General features: G+C 43.3%; 1 protein-coding gene across 4 annotated transcripts in view; it reads left to right on the plus strand.

Moving 5' to 3' along the window:
• Positions 1-280: 280 nt before the first annotated feature.
• Positions 281-16,816, plus strand: part of DOK5 (docking protein 5) — a 44,027-nt gene continuing 27,491 nt past the window's right edge. For all 4 annotated transcript variants that reach the window (XM_086760636.1, XM_086760638.1, XM_086760637.1 and 1 more), the window contains exon 1: positions 281-414. In XM_086760636.1, the coding sequence (XP_086616762.1) occupies positions 349-414 (66 nt within the window). In that variant the 5' untranslated portion in view covers positions 281-348. The remainder of the gene's footprint in view (positions 415-16,816) is intronic.

Raw genomic sequence — 16,816 nt, forward strand, 5'->3', positions numbered from 1 at the left:
GGAGGAAACTGCACGCTTGGCACAGCGTGAGGTGGCATAAACCATTTCGGCAGCCGCTAGCCCAGCTCCCGAAAGAGCCCGTGATGGGGGGATACGGGGGATCTCGGTGTTTCGCTCCTCCAAGCTGACTTTTGGGAGGGAGGGCCGCAAGCCCCTCCCGGGCATGGGTGGGCGTGGGAGGGGGTGCGGGAGGGCGGGCGCGGGGCGGGCGCAGCCGGCGGCCCTTCCCACGGGCCGGGGCGCTCCGCGGGGCGGTGCGGAGCGGGGCGCGGCTGCGGAGGCGGCTGTGCGCCATGCGGGCTGGCTGAGCCGCACCGCGCCGGCCGCCTCTAGCTGTCCCGGGGCAGGATGGCCTCCAATTTCAACGACATCGTGAAGCAGGGCTACGTGCGCATCCGGAGCAGGCGGCTGGGGGTGAGTGCCGGCCCCCTTCGGGCTCGTCCGGGGGGTACCTGCCTTTGGGCTGCTTTTTTCCCTATCTGTGTTTTTTTTGTTTGGTTGTTTTTTTTTTTTTTTTTTTTTTTTTTAATCTTCTCTCTCCTTTGTCTTCTTTCTGTAAACTGAGCTCTGTGGGTGTCTCCACAGGACACGAAACAAAAAAAAATGAGGGGAGAAGAAGAAGAATAAAGGCACCTAAACGCGCATATATATAAGTGTATATATATATATTTTTTTTTTTTTTTTTTCTCTCTCTCCCGTGGGAGGTGGGATGCTGCTTGCCGGCGCTGCCCTTCAGACTGAGGTGCCCGGGGCCGGGCAGTCGCCGTCAACTTCGGGCCGGAGCTGTCCGGCTGCCGCGAAGGGGAGCGCGGAGCCCGGCGAGGGGCGGAGGGGGTGGCCGGGGATGCCCATGGCCTCGGGGAACAAGGGGCTTGGGGGTGCGGGGGGACTTTGGGCAGGGTGGGGGCTGGGGTGGCCTATAGCTGCTGGAGTCCTGGGGTTCCTGGGAGGGGGGTGCTGCACATCAGGGCTTGAAGGTCTTGTGTGGGACAGGTGAGGACCTTGTCATATCTTCAGGGCTTTTAAATTCCTTTGAGCTGCACAAAATGAAAATGCAAAAAGCCTCCTTTAACTTCTTGGTTGCTTTTAAACTTACTTTAAGGCTGTTCCTGTGTGACCATGGCCCGTTCCCGGTTCTGGCGGTAGGTTCTAGATAGGCAGTAGTGGTGGATCGGTTCCCTACGGTGCCTGGTTTGGCATATGCTCTCCTACAGCATGGTCTGCTTTGCAGTTCATGGGCTGCCGCTGCCTGCTCCCACAGCAGGGTACAGAGCCGCTCCAGGGATGGGACTCGCACGCTCTGCACCTCCTGTGTCCCCCTGTGAGCCACCATGGCTTAACGGGGATGCAAACTGGGGGGAGACTTTGTGTGTACAAAATGCTTTAATTGATCTATCTGCCTCTCGGGACAGGAAGGGAACTCAGTTCTTGTATTTACTGAGAACTGATGAGGTGGTAATTCTGAGTTTCTCATAGCATGAGTTTTGCATCAAGATTTATTCTGAGGGCGGGTCATCTGAAAGCTTTTGCTGGCTAATTACAATTACATTTTCTTTCTTTTGCTGTATCCATGTTCAATGAGTTCTCTGTACTTTTGGTAACTTGCATCTCCCTGACTTGTTTGGAAATTGGAAAGCGTTTTGAAGTAATCCAGCAGGCTGTTTTTCTTGTACCTGGACTTGCAGGCATAGTTCATTCTTTAAGAACCGCATGATTCTGTGACAGATGGAGATAACGTCATTGTGAGAGAACTTATAGTAAATTTGGCAGAATTGGTGTATTGTAGCTATCCTTTCGTTACTGAATGTATCTTAGTGTTCAGTTTGTTCTAGCATAAATGAAGAGTAAGATTACACTTTGACACATCTTTCCACGCTGTAACATGGAAACCTAATAGGCATGTGAATAAGGTGCATCTGAGATAGGTGTAAATTCTGTTAATGCCTCTGACTTTCCTTTATTAAGGCTTTCCAAAACATTTAGAGCGTGGTGGTGGTGAGGAAGCGTTCGTTGCCTTCTCAGTAGAAGTGCATTTGAGAGTTGAATGCAAAAACAAAGGAAAAAACATTGAGAATGACACTGCATCTGTGGAAATGGAAGGAATGTTAAATGTTTTATTTGAAAAGACAGTTTCTTTATTTGATCTCATTCCTTCTAATTCCAAAGGTTCGTATCATTATTAATGGCTGGAAATTGAGACAGGAAAGTGCTTTTGTAAAGAAGTCCAAGCAAAGTCCCAGAGAGTTCCCATGGCCATAGATCTGGTAAAATGAAGAGGCCTGAGTTTGTTGCCCCGGGCGTGCTGTCCCCATGGCTTTCCAGTGGAGAACAGTAGGAGGGAAGGCAGGAGCTGCTGTGATCTGGCTGTCACTGCTTTAGATCTGGTGACGGAGGCCTGTGCTGTGATGGAGAGGTGACCTATTCAAATCTTGCTCCTCCACTTGTTTGGAAATAAGTATTTTCAGGAGCAGTGATGCTTTTCTCTCCTTGTGCTTTTCAATTTACAGTCTTGCCCCACTACTTAAGGATAGATGGTTGAAACATGGCTGCAGATTTCTTCCTGTAACTTGCGTTTTCTATCAGCTGCTTAAAAGCCTGGTGCCCTGATTTACAACACTCAAGTAGAAGCAGGTAATTATGATTAACCCAAGTTCTTTAAAAGCAGGACAAGCTGCTGTTGCTTGTGGCAGCAGTGCAAGAGTCAGCACCCACTTCTGAGCCCCAGTGAAAATGCGTCCCTTCTCCTTTGTGCGTTTTCCTCTTCGCTGCAGATGTGTGCGTGCAGGGCTGGTACTGACGCTGGCTGAGCACCTGCGGCTGCCGCCTGGCTTTAGGAAGAGCTTAAGTTCAGTCTTACTCAGTGGCTAATGGGAGCTTGGCTTCTTCAGAGGGGGAGGAACAGTGCAAAGAGCTTGTTTTCTGCTAGCTGCATTGGGGAGGGCTGTTGGACACCCAGGAACTGGAGGTGGGAAGAGAAAAAAAATACTTTAGACCTTAAAATACTAACTTTCCAAGAACTTTCCCATATCTTGGAAATATTACGAAGGGCAAGCATACTCCAGCTCCATGTAGGACTCTTGTTTAATTGAGACGGATTTCAATACTGTGTGTGTGGTGAGATGGGAGTTATTAAAATACATTCCAATATTACGGTGGCACCGCTGTAATCAGTACATTGTCTTTTCAGACTGAATTCAGCTCTGGGTTTTTCTCTGTAATGCTATGGTAATTCCATCACCAAGGGAACTAGGAGCAGAGCTTGTATCTACAAATTATCTCAAGAAATTACTTTTCTGAATAACTGGGGTGCAAGTGCTACATTTGGAAAGAAAGGGGTGCAGAGAAGCAGCTTGCTCAAAACCAAAGCTCTTTTGAAAGAAAAATGACAATTCAGGTGGGCCCTACTTTGTAATTTCAAGATTGAATTTTGGCTAATTAGTTTTGTACCTGGACTGATTTTGTGCACTTTAAATATGTAAATTTAATTTAATATTATTTAATAGAATAGTTTCCATAGCAACATTTGTATCACATGTGTCTTCTGCAGAGCCAAATGTATTCAGGAGAAAGCGCATTCTTCCCGATATTTTTCTCCCTATAAGGATGGAAAGAAATTCCTTCAGCCAATGGTCTCCCTCTGTTATGTCATGAGCAGTGGCACAGAGGAAGTCATGTGCTAGAAAACAGCTGACAGTGTAAAAGCACAACCTTCCAGAGTTCCTTAAAACAAAACAAAACAAAATCTCTTTGCTCTGTGAGCAGTTCTTCCATCAGTGATCACTGGTGACCGCTGGACCTGTGTTACGGGAAAGAAGATGCTCTGTGGTGCTGAGTGCTTTTGCTTGCAACCGCCTTTCATCTGATTAAGTGCTTTATATCTGTATATGAAACAGGGGAGTCATTTTATGGCCTCTGTACCAAAAAAGGCTTTTTTTTTTTTTTTGTGCGTATTATTTTCAAATAATATCTTGTTCTGTAACACAGGTGTGACATTTCTGATGGGGAATATATTATGGAGATGTTTCCTCTCCTTAATGAAAAGGGTAGTTCTTGTGTGTGCTTTTTAAGGATGGGTGGATGTGCACTGCTTGTGAACACATCTGGGCCTTCGTTGTGGGTTGAACTGGCTCAGCTGAGTGTTCAAATAATTAAAAAATCAAACCAGGAACAAATCTTTGAAGTAGAGGGCCTTTGATGAGCCTGAAAAGCTTTAAAAGGAAAGGGGTGCTTGATATTCTTCTTGGAGGTGCAGCCAACCAGGCTCTCCTCCTGGGGTGGGAGGCTCCCAGCTGTGCGCGTTGGTTGCCGTTTAACACTTTTCTTGAACTCTTACCCTTAGTTCACCCTTCCTGCGTCACACCTCAGTTCAGGTTTGCTGAGTTTCCATTTGAGCAAGGATTATGCAGCACAGAAGCTGCTCTTAGGATACCCTCTACTGCCATGGTCCGGGGGTAGGCAGAAGCAGGTGGTGAAGGCTGAAAGAGAAGGCAGGTGATGTTCCTGAAGCCTGTTCCTCAGGGTTGTTGGGAGCGCTGATCACGTGGCACTGGGAGGATGCCGGCTGCCCTCCTGTGCAGGGCTTTGAAGATGGTGCTGTTCCCCTCGGAAGACCCTGTGGAGTTCGCAGGCATCTGCCTTGTCCCTGCCTCTTGATGTATGGGGGACTGCTGGAGCAAGATGCCATGGGGTTAGCTGTCAGCCCCTGGTTTCTGGTATGCCAGGAACACACTTGGAGTGTCTTGTTGCATTAAGTGATGAAGTACTGTTAGCGTCAGAGGGAAACAATCTCTTCGATGAACAGCAACTGCCTTGAGCTGTCTGCAGCTGAAAGCGGAATAGTGCTGATCAAACAGAAGTGCCTCAAAGAACCAGCTGAGCTGTGGTGGTGGTGAGCAGAGATGTCTTTATTGAGGAGCTGTGCATATTCACAGCTGTGTAGAGCCTTGCAGGGTCTGGTTTGGCTTCGCACAATACTTGATTGACTAGAAAACATTGACTTCCAAAAACATTCTCTCTGGCTTGCTTGGAAACTAGGTGTCTTCTTCTCGATAGAAGGCTGGGCTGTGGTGGCTTACGTGTTGCTGCTTTCCAGGAGGGGCAGAATACCTTTATGAGCGTATCTTAAGGTGATGCAAATATGACTGCGCCCTTTCTCCCAAGCTTTATCTACTGTGAATGCGTCTGGCTTGTGTGCAGGTATTTCTGTTGTATCCCCGTTTCTCAGAGAGCATCACTTTTAAAGTCATTAATAGAGCAGGTATATTAAAATGTGAACTTCGTTCTGTGTGCTGTGATGTTTGACCTGCTGCGGTACAAGGTGCATCAAAGCTCTGGATAGGCAAAGGGAGGAAACTGTGCCACTGAACAATCTTCCAGGAAAAATCCAACAGTAAGGATAGATGGCATCTTTTAAATTTTTAAGGCTTAAAAATAGATATGGAGCCATCCACAGTAGTTTGTACTCACATGCTTTTCCCTCTGTCACAAACTTCCCAATGCTGAAGCAATCTTTATCTGTCTTGCTAATAAAACTCTTAAAATGTCTTTATTCTGGAAGACTTTTGATATAAGAGGTCTATGCCATAATCCAGTATAAACCCAAGTTGAAAAAAAAAGGAATGAATTCCAGTTAAAAATTAGAATGTACAGTTTTTTGCGTTTTGCATGCTTACTACTTTCATTATAAAGCAAAGAAAGTGTAACAGTTGTGATGCTTTTTTCTTCAGCAAACCTCTCTTTAACATTGAAACTATTTCTGTTCCCTGGCTATTTGCAACACGTTACTGAAGTTGTCTGTCTCTTCGTTTCATGGTGAAGATGCTAGAATTGGAGCTATGAAAGAACTGTGGCTCTCGCAAATGTAGAAGTAGCCTTCCCAAGCTTAAAAGCATGCTTTCACAAAGGATTCAAGAACACACTAAAGATCATATGTATCTAAAAGCAGACTAGGAAATGCTGAAATAATTTGCATATGAAAATTAAGGTGACCCGTATTCTAGAAGAGGAGGAAGTTTTTTCCTTATAAAAGGCAGAGTTATTACAATTAGAATGGTGTAGGACAGCATATGCTGCTGAATTAATATACATAGATCACTGCTTCTGCGTGACAGAAGTACTTAAAACAAATAGTCCTGGCATTTTGTGGTTTGTTAGAGAAGCCTTACAAAGTATTTATCTTCCTAGAACATACACTATTGCTAAGTAGATACACTGGATGTTTACAACACAGAAAAACAATTTGAACACTAAAAACAATGTGCAGAACTCTCAAAATTGGACATCATTGACAGGAATCCTGATTTATTTTATTGCCATGATTTTACAAAGGTATTTTCTGCATATAGAGGTCTGGGAGTCTGCTCCACAAGTTTGTGTTGCTCTCAGATTATTACAGGCTGTTAAAAACACTCATTTGGGAGGATCCATTGACTCTAATGGAGCTGTGCTAACAGCTAAGTGTCTGTTCCTAAAAATGCAGGTCTCTGCAGAGACTCCTGTATCTGTTTGTCAGAGAATAAAGCTGACGGCGAGGAAGGGAGCGGTAAAGTGAATTTTTTTTACCTAGCAATCTGTTTCTTTTACCTCTGTCTGGCGATGGAAATGCTGCTAACAGATTTTTGCAGAATCCTGTCTCATGAGGTGCCTTCCACTTTGCACTTAAGAGGCGAGGCACAGAACTGTTCCTGCAGTCGTATCTGTTTAGCAACACTTCTAATTAAATCCGCAGCCTGCGCCGCCCGCTCTTGGGGTTGCGTGTAACCCCATCTGCTGGAGGCACCTCCTTGTCATGCAAGGAATGATCAGCCTCATCTGCCTATTAGACTGGGTCTTCCACGGAAATTTGGGCTGGATCCAAGAAAAAGATCTGAGCACCCAACATGAGGGTTAGCGGGGTTTTAGCAGCTGAAGTCCAAAAGTGCAGTTCTGACACCACTTGTGTTTGTCCACGGGAGTTTCCTGAGGACACAGAGATCAGCCAGTGTCCTCCAGGGTTTCACTCATGGCAACCACCTTTGTTAAAGGAGGAGGAGCTCCTGCACGTGCCTCCTGCAAGAAGATTGTTTTAAGATCTAAAGATGAGCCAGGTTCAGCCCGGACTACTTCTTTCCAACTGCTCCTTTCGCGGGGCACTTTCCTGGTTGTGCTGATAGAAATGTGGATTGGGGGGTTCAGCTTTTCTTCCTCGATGCCCTTACCCTCGCTAATGGGGCAGCATAATTTGATGTTTTTGTGCCTCTCCAAATCAATTTGGGCATAATTAAATGACTTCTCTTTACAAGAGTGGCCCTGTGCAAGTGCTGAATGGCACTGGAAATGTGGCTGCTAAGTAGGAGGTGACTTAGTGGAGGGAAGGAGAAAAATCAGAAGTGTTTCTTCTGAAAGCAACTGCGCTGATACCATCAATCTCGCTGGTGTGAGGATCACATGAACATAGAGTAGAAAGTTTGTGTAGGTCCCATTGTTCTGAACACTCTATAACATGGGTCTGAACCAGCTTAACCAAATTCAGTAAAGTTTTGATCACAATGAAATCAGGGAAGTAAAAATCAGTAGGTGACAGGATGTGGGTCTCTTTTGAAAGATGTGACTGCTGGAACTACAACAGTAGACTTGTTCCCTCTGTAGTATTAACCTTGTTAAGGACAGAAACTAGATCTGTGCGTGTCAATTTTCTTTGCTCGATGGGGCTGACCTGCCCAAAAAGTTTTAAGTGCATCAGTGTAAAGGAATGTGCTGTAAGTGGTGTCCTCCAGTGCAGAGCTAGGGCCCTCCTGGCTAACCCCACAGCAGGAATTTGTGAGAGTTTGGTCTCCAGTTTGTGGCAGAGGAGGGGGCTGACTTCTTCACAACTTTGTCACTAGTTGCTTCTTTCTAGGAAATGCTTGCTTAAGTGGAGTAACATGAGCAGTACTCAAATATTTCTGGATTGATTTAAAATCTCAATGAAAAATTCATCCTTAGGTTTCTGGACTGTCTACTTTTCACTTTGATTAATGCTTTACTAGCAATGTTAAATATTTTTAAAAAGTATTTTTAAAATAAGTGAAAAGTTTATCTAAAATTAGGAGGATGTTAATCTCTTTTGTATTTGAGTATTGCATGAGAACTTACATGTTGGACAGGGACCATATGCTAGATTTAAATGGGAAAATACAACAATTTTGTGCTATAGACTGTTCCTCAGGAAGTATAGTATTAATGCTTACTGCATATGCTTGTTTTAGGACTAGATGGAAGAACTTCTGATTCATGCTTAGAAGTCTGGGAAAACTTTTGTATAAATTTTTGGACTTGTCCACCTCAGCTTTTTTTTTTTTTTAACTTTATCTTCAGGTGAAATTTTTGATTGTCAAAAGCTGAAAAGAGATGAAGCTTTCAGAGTTCTCTGATCTTGATTTTAATTGAACTGACTTTTGTAGAAACTTCATTGAGAAGATTGGTGTTGAACATTTAAAATGACATGTACTTTTACAAGTTTTGCATAGCACTGTTTCTGTGAAACCCTGTGGGAGGAGAGGTAAAGTGAGGGAGAGACAATCTGCAGGACTAGAACCATATGGTTAAAGAGATTGGTGCTTGAATAAGCGTGCCAGAAAGTTAATATGGGGATTTTAGAGTATGAGCTGTGAAAACTGGAAACAAGGATGATGTAAGGCTGGGAGGGGGAAGAGAGGGAAAAGTTGTCTGCCTATGTCTACATTGGAAGCAGCTTTTATTAATAAAACTCTTGTGTTCACCTCTACGGCTTCTTTCAGTCTGGAAGCACTGAGACAGAGAAAAACTGAACAGATTTCTTCTGTACCAACTTCAACCTGCAAGACATTAAGCTCATTGGATATTCATATTTTTAGAAAACTGTTAAATAATATCTGTGAATATGTTCCAACACCTTAGGATTTCTTACTGCTTGGAACTTGTCAGTGGCAGCAGGGACAGGATCCAGGACATTGCTTAGAAAGTTTGAGCTTTTCTCCTTGAGCTGATAAGGGGAGAAATACCAGTTGATATCACTCAAGACCTAATGCAGCTCCATCTGGCTGCTGGCATTGGGTCTGTCACCCCATGAGAAAGTCCCATCTCTGGCACCAAGTTAATGTGATTTGAGTCCAGCTCAGTAGGTGTCTTGATGGGGTTACCTCTGGAGCTGAAGCAAAGATCCTGGAAGTGAAGAAGTTGAGTTGGAGAAAAGTGAGCAGAGCTTGTCATTCGGCAGCTGCTTGCCTCCCATGATCTGTGTGTTAGAGGACTGGACTAGGGTGCTGCATTCAGGATGAGTTAAAAGGAAGTTTTGCAACTCAAATGATAGAATTACATTTTGTTTCTTCTCTTAAGATAGCTTAATTTTTGCCTTTTGAAAACAGTATGGAGAAGCAAGGGCCTGATATCTTTCCCATGGCCCCCCACTTTTCATCACGCTGCTTTTCCTATGAGTTTCATTTTGGGGCAGGATCTGAGTTTGGATGTCATTCATAACACAAACTAGGAGTCTAAACTGAGCTGGGAAATCTGGAGGTTTGTGTATCTTAAAAATAGGCAAATCTGATATTTAGGATTGTGTTCAGAGAAACAAAAGAGAGACTAATTTGATTTAGAAAAACCTCCCACTAAAATCCCCCAAAACAAGCTTAAAAACTGTTCTAGTACGTTCAGGAGGTAGAAGACATGAGATTATGCAGATCATGATTTGGAATATGAAATTCCTGTTTTGATGGTGGCCTGTTTTAGGAGCAGGAACAGCTTTTCTTGTGCTTTCCAGCATATGTTTTCTGCTAAATTACCTTCCATGTTCTTCTTTGGAAGGTGGGCTTGGTTTGTTAAGCAAAACAATGAGAGTCCAAATTTGCCTTTTTCATGAACGGAGATAACTAGTAAACAAGAGGTTCTTGCCAATTTGCTATCTTGTTCTAAAGATGGAGTTTTTATTTCAACAAGTCTAATGCAAACCTGACCAGAACACCCTTTTTCTTCTGCTTTTATCTCAAACACATCCCTCATCTTCTGCCGGTTGTGGGTCCCAGTTCTGCACTGTCACTGTTTACTCTTCCTTTGGTAAGACACAGGTCTGAACGGTTTCTGGAGGTGACTGCACTAGCTGCTATGCATACGGAAGGGTATGCCAAGAATGATTGTAAAGGCAGTGAAAGACAAAGAAAACCCAATTATAAACAGGTGAAATTTAGTGTTTTGTGATTTTTGATGCCTTTTCATCATCCGTTCGTTACACAGTGTGGAGGTGATTCTCCTGCTGGTGTACATGGGCGTTTGCTGTGAAGTTAGATCAGTGATAAATTAACATTTGGCAGTGTTGGTGAAAACACTTGCAAGAAAGTAACACATGTGAGGTCTGCACCTGAGACTGACATCTTAATTTGATGTTGGTGTAGTTTTAGGTATACCATGGAAATTGATGGACTGTTCCTATTATCTTCTTGTCTGACTTCATCGAGTGCTGTCAGAAACACCAGGGAAAGTTCAAGCTGTTGGAGTGAATACTGGACTTTCCCCGCCTCTTTACTAAAAATGTAACTCGTTTCAATTCCAAATACCACTGATTTTACTGTATTGATATTTCTCCCCAGGAACGTTAATGTAGGGGATTAAGTTGCCCCTTTACTTACCAAATTGTGTTTATCTGGGGAGCTATCAGTGCCCTATGGTTGGCAAAGGAAAAATTCCTCATAATGCTTCACACTGATGGTTTCACAGTAGCGAGGATGGATGTTAGGTGATTGTACTGAATTAACTGTGTACCGTTGAGTGGCATGCTCTTGGCACAGTGCTTATGGTAAAATATAAGTGGCTATTCTCTGTTAAATGAAGTAGTGCAAATTAAGACAGTATTCTGCTAAGCTCTCATAGCCATTTTTAATGCAGCAGTCATACCTTCTTGAGGATGGAGTCTACCTAAATGTGAATGAACTCTTGAACCCTTTCTGAAGAAAGAGATTTAGTAGATTAGCACTACACAGCTGGGACAGGAGAAATTAATAGAAATTGGGTTTGTCCATTTGAACTAATGTGTCAATTAGCCTGAGCAAATGCAAGAGGACTGCAAGAGCCAGTGGAAAGCTGAGGTCTACTAGGGAAATATTGGCTCTGGAATCCTGGCTTTCATCTGTATTTCCTTAAGTCAGTATTAGTCTGTCCCACTCAACTCAAAACACAGCAAGAAAAACCCCAACACACAAACAAATTTCTCCCTCCCTGCAGCCTCGGTGGCATCTTTATTTCATCTGGTCAGTAGCTTTAAAAGTTCTGGTGGAGCAATGGAGCTTTTCCGTGCAGGATCATCGTCGTATACCCAGGATGGAGCTCACCTACTGGTCACAGGCCTGTGGGCTTTCTGCTCTGACTTGCATCCTTTTGTGCACGTGCCTTCAGTAATTTAGGGTACGCTGAAGGTTGTCACTCTGAAGCCAGTGCCTGAAAAGGGAAATGAATTTTGACTGCTGTGGATTTCTCCCTTCCACAGCTTTGAGCAGAGTATCAGGGTATCTCGCAGTTGAGGCAAATGACTTCAATTATTTGCTGCAGTCCTGTAAGGCAATGCTGAAGTGCTTGTTACTATGATTTAATGGGCTGTAATTCTGTCACTTTTGACAAACACTATATTTTGGTGAAGTCCAGCTTGCAGTGACTCACTTTATAACATTGTTTGCTCTTTCATGCAGATTCACTTTGATTTTAAAACTGATCCAAGCTCCTGAGAGTTTGGGGGAATGACCTGTGGCTCACTGTAGGGTTCTGGTGTCAGGACTGAAAGAACTGTGTGGAAGGAATAAGATAAGTTTACCTTGTGTTGGGACAGTATGATGGACTAACCTCGAGACTTACTTGGGGTGTCTGGAGGATGTATATAGGAATAGGAGGTAATGTGTTTGTTATGGGAAATCTGTGATGTTTTCTGAAGCTTGCAGTTAAATTAATTGGTGAATGGCAAAGAATGACAGCAGGCCAGAAATGGGCAGTTATACCCATCTGTTAGTTGTGGGCTTGCAGGGCATTTGTCATCCTTGGCCCTCCAGGCAGCACGTAACAAGCATCATTAACTGAATTTAACAGGTGGGCAAGTGGCAACAGGTACAGCTGAATTGTTCAATTCATGCACTGAAGACTGAGGAAGTAAAGCTCTTCTCCCATGCCTGGCTGAGGATGCTGGCAGCTTTCTGCTGAAGAACGTACTCCACTGAGATGAAGGCTTAATTCACATGCACGTTCTGCCTTTCTTGTCTCATTGTGTGTAGTCTTAAAATTCCAAGTCCAGCTCTGAAATACAGCTTGTACAAATGCTCTAGGGGGCTGAAGTAAAGCCTGTTGCTGGGGGTTTGTGAGCAAGTCCAGTTCATCTCCAAAGTTGGAACAAGTCCCACCTTGTGCCTTCTGACAGCTGAGTTCAGCAGAGCATCACCTTGCCACAGCTCTAGCAGGTGAGCTGGGTTCTTGTTGGAGCTCAGAGCGGCTGTTAGCAAGGGTTAGCACGTGTGCTCTGCGGTCTCTATGCATCTGATGTACTAATTAATGAGCTCCATGAACTGTTAATGAGCTGTATCAATGCCATTTTCCCCCTATAGCCCATGTAATTAAAGTAACAAAGTCAGATACTTAGTGACAAAAAAAAAGAATAATTCCAAACCATAATTCATCACAGTCATTTTAAGTTATTCAGCAGCCTCCTAATTCTAATACAGTACTAAATTGTGTTAATCCTCTGGACCGCACTAATGGCCTGACCCAGCAGGACAGCACATCCAACTGCTCTCTGTCGAGCTCAGCCAGCCTGAGCTGGCTGCACAGTCGGTTTTTAGTCTGCATTGAAGTCTTCCCTGTTTTTTTTCTTCCTTTAACAGTTAGAGTCTTAGGCTGATTTTCTCCTATCCAGTTTCATGCCTAGAATTAACTGTGCCCATATATAAAGCTTAGCAGATGTTCAAGGAACCAAATCAGATACTTAACTCCACTTTGACTTTTTTAAATTGTCACTGGCAAGAGGTGATTTCTACTGCAAATGCTTCTCGGCACTTGGAGGCACTCTCCTCTAATGGCCTAGCATAGCCCAGAATTATAACCTTTTCTGTGTATGATTTTAAAAAACCTCAACAAACAGCAATCCTATACTTTGAAGTCTGTAAGTCCATAAAGAAGAGCCTGAAAATGGAAAGATATTTCAGGTAATGCTTTCTTTCTAATGTTATTGCATCCACCTCACGATTTTTGCAGGGAGAGTTGACTGGAAGTTGAAATCTTCCTTCTAACATCTTTTACGTTCTGAAATTCTAGATAGTCATTAGAGAAATGAAAAAATGCAGTCAAGTTCTGTGTTGCCCTCCGTCACATCAAACAGCGTGACTGCTTATCCCTCACATCTCCTGTGTAGTTTATTATGCAGTGTAATTTATTTACACATTTTTCAGCAGTTTATCAACAAGTCACCTGCGAATTGCGTGCAAGGAGCGCCCGCCAATGCAAACTCAAGGCACCATGCGCTGAGTAGAAAAGGGAAAGAAATGGCTTCTTTGCAGAACACTTAGGATACTCATGTGGGATAAGCAAGTCCTAAATTCCAGCCCTGTCGTCTTAATAGACATTTTGCACTGGCAGCTATTGCTGTTCTGTCCAGGTGCCAGCCTCCTGGGTGTCCAGCATTCTTGGAGCCCTTTACCTGCCCCTTGAGGTCCAGAGTACTGTCTTAGGTGTCTCCCCAAGTCTGATGGCCTCTCTGCCCTGTCTGGGCTGAACCGTAGTGTCCTTCCAAAGCGCTCAAAAGGTTTTATGTCAGAGAGATTTCAGTGGTAATGTGCTTCATCTGGCCAGGATCCGTAAATAAGTGCCTCTGAACTCTAGACTTCCAGCTGCTGAGCGTGTCAACAATCTGAAGGGGTACTTTATTAACAGTTTATTCATTATAAAGGGCTCTCATAAGCTTCTGGGTGTTCCTTAACTTTTTTTTTTTTTAAATAATCTTCTACAAAGCTGGAATGTATGGGGAAATCCCTTCTTGTCTTTGAATGAGCCCATCCCATCTTGCAGTCTACCAGAGGTGACCTGTGCCAGCAGCAGCAGCGTTTCTGTTGAGCGTTTTTTCCCCTTTATCTGAACCAACCACTAATAGAACACTGGAACAGGTTGCCCAGAAAGGTGGTGGAGGCCCCATCCCTGGAAACGTTCAAGGCCAGGCTGGGTGAGGCTCTGAGCAACCTGATCTAGTCAGGGATGTTCCTGCTCCTTGCAGGGGGGTTGGACTAGATGACCTTTGAAGGTCCCTTCCAACCCTAACCATTCTATGATTCTATATACCAGTTATAACCTGTAAAATTCTGCTTGTGTTTCCCTGTCAACGTCCATTGTCACAGTGTATAGTGTAGCCATGAAATAAAACAAAGGCTCCATTACTACATTGTTAGGTAACCTTGGCTGAGCCATTTTACTGTCTGCGCTTAGATCGTGCTCCTCACCACCCTGCCATGGCTCAGGCAATGTGCACATCATGCAGATCACAGCACAAAGACTTCTAGTTACTGAGGATGTTTTGGCAGTAAGTAAATCTTGTCTGAGGAATGAATCCCATGTAATCATGAAGGACTGGAAAAAAAAAAAAACACCAAAAAACAACAAAGATTTAGAATGCAGTTGCCTTCTAACTTGTGTGCCAAGCGGGAAGGCATCTGTAGGCTCAAATCCAGCTGTTTAGTGTTTTAAACTAAGGCTGGAGGAATGGCTTTGAGTTCTGAGCCTGGACCATTAACAAAAATCTTGCTGCTAGTTGATGCAGTTCCAGGTGGGAAGGAAAGGGTAGAAAGAAAGAATTTTTGAAGAGGAAAGACTGATTAAAATGCCTTGTATTTTAGAGCAGTAGGCATCCATTGTGCATTAATAAGTGTGAGCATACAAGAAGGTGCATAGATTCACAAAGATCTGCCAAGCGTTTTTTTTGTGTACTGATCTCATAGCAAGTTCTGGCCGTTGCCAAAGCTGGATTTTGTAACTTGATGAAAAAAAACTTTGCAATATTGAGTAATATTGCGTGTTCTGAACAGATACAGAGACAAGATCACAGCGTCATTCTCTATTAGCAGCTGTAGATGACTTCTTGCTGTAAAATATTGTTTCTGAAGATGTATACTGAATGAGAGGGAGGGGTGAGGTTTCTCTCTCCACAAATCTGTTTCTTGGGGGAAAGGAGAAATCTAGATTATTTCCTTTAGTCCCCCAGAGAAGAAGATAGCTTGATGTAAACCAACTTTGATTTATGTAGTCATTATAACCTGGTCAGAGTGAATAATGCAATATCGCTTACTCGTAACACACTCATGTTGAATGGGTGCTCTGGGAAAGTGAAATTGTTTGGTTGCCAAGTGCAGCAATAGCTTTGCAGACAGTATTGTGGACAACTTTGTTGCTTATTTTACAAAGCCGGTGAACCAGTCTACATTTCTAAGCACCATTTAAGTCATGCTAAACACGTTTCAGTGCGAGTTAGATATGTTTACACCTATGTGATTCTTTCTAGTAATCCATCTACTTGTAATTGTTTTATATTTACATTGTGTTTCTTCAGAATGAAATAGAGCTGAACACAGCTGCCAGGATGGGGATGAAGTAGGCAAGGGACAAAGCTGGGTTGGAAAAAGTAGAGGCAAGTCACAATCTTATGGAAGAAATATATTCAGTTTGAGTACTTCTTTTGTGAAGTCACAGAAAGATTGTGGGGTCTTCACTGAAGCCATTCAGCATGACACATAAGCATCATCATGCTTGCTGATACCTAGACCTCTTTACTAGAAAGCACTCCTCCATTTTTTCACAAAGGAACAGCTGCCTAAGGGAGATCTGCTGCTTCAGCCATGTCTGAGGGGTGAATATAATTAAATGAATGAGCTGCAGTCTGTCTTTGGAAATATTTCATTTTTCTGGATGCAAAGGAAAATTCTAGATCCAGTCTCCTCACAAATATCCTTCTGTCTGGGAATTCTATTTCAGGGCTCTTGATCACCTTTTGAACCAGCAGTGACTTTTTAATGCTTTTTTCTTTTTTTTTTTTTTTTTTCATGCAGGAGTTAAAATCCAAACGCTTAGCACTAGCTGGCTGATTTCCTGTGTGAACAACTCCCTGTTGGAAGGGATCTTGTACCTGGAACTCCAGTCCGCTGGAGACTCCCCGGCAAAATTCAGCAAAAACACTCAAATAATTTTCCATATACAATGGAGGTACTTCGCTGGGTGAACTATCTATCAGTCTTGGATAAAGTGGCAGCACTTTTTTTCCTACCAAAAAAAAAAAAAGTTCAGAACATATTGTGAGAAATTTCTTGTGCTATTGTGCTATGTCTTTACTACATTATCTGTTTCTAGAGGTTATCGGTCACAAACGGCAAGTTCCTGCCAATGGCCTGGGATTTCTGGTAATCATCCCAAGCTACATGATAGTACTTTCTGCTACTGCTTTAAAAAAAAAACACAGTTTGTGTTTGTTTGACAGCAAGTTGAGTGTCCCTGTAAACGCAGCTCATTGCAATTCTTTGTTTTAGGGCAGAGAGCAGAAAAACACAGCACAGGAATAAAATAGGGCAGCTTTCCCTGCAGGCTCACTTCGTGTTTGCAAAGGAGAAATTTGCCAGATGAGACTTTGTGCTACCGTCTCTAATTTCTCTATATCCCTTTTTAAATAACAAACAAATAAGGGGTGGGGTTGGTTGGTCCTGAAGTAAAATAGGCTTGCTTTGCCATAGTGTGGTGGAAGCCACATATCTTAGTTTTAAAACATAACCTGTTTTAGACTCCCTGCAGCCAGATATTAAAAATAGCTTTCTTCCCTCCA

This window comes from Chlamydotis macqueenii, chromosome 16, assembly GCF_036417535.1.
Source record: "Chlamydotis macqueenii isolate bChlMac1 chromosome 16, bChlMac1.mat, whole genome shotgun sequence".
Classification (NCBI taxonomy): domain Eukaryota; kingdom Metazoa; phylum Chordata; class Aves; order Otidiformes; family Otididae; genus Chlamydotis; species Chlamydotis macqueenii.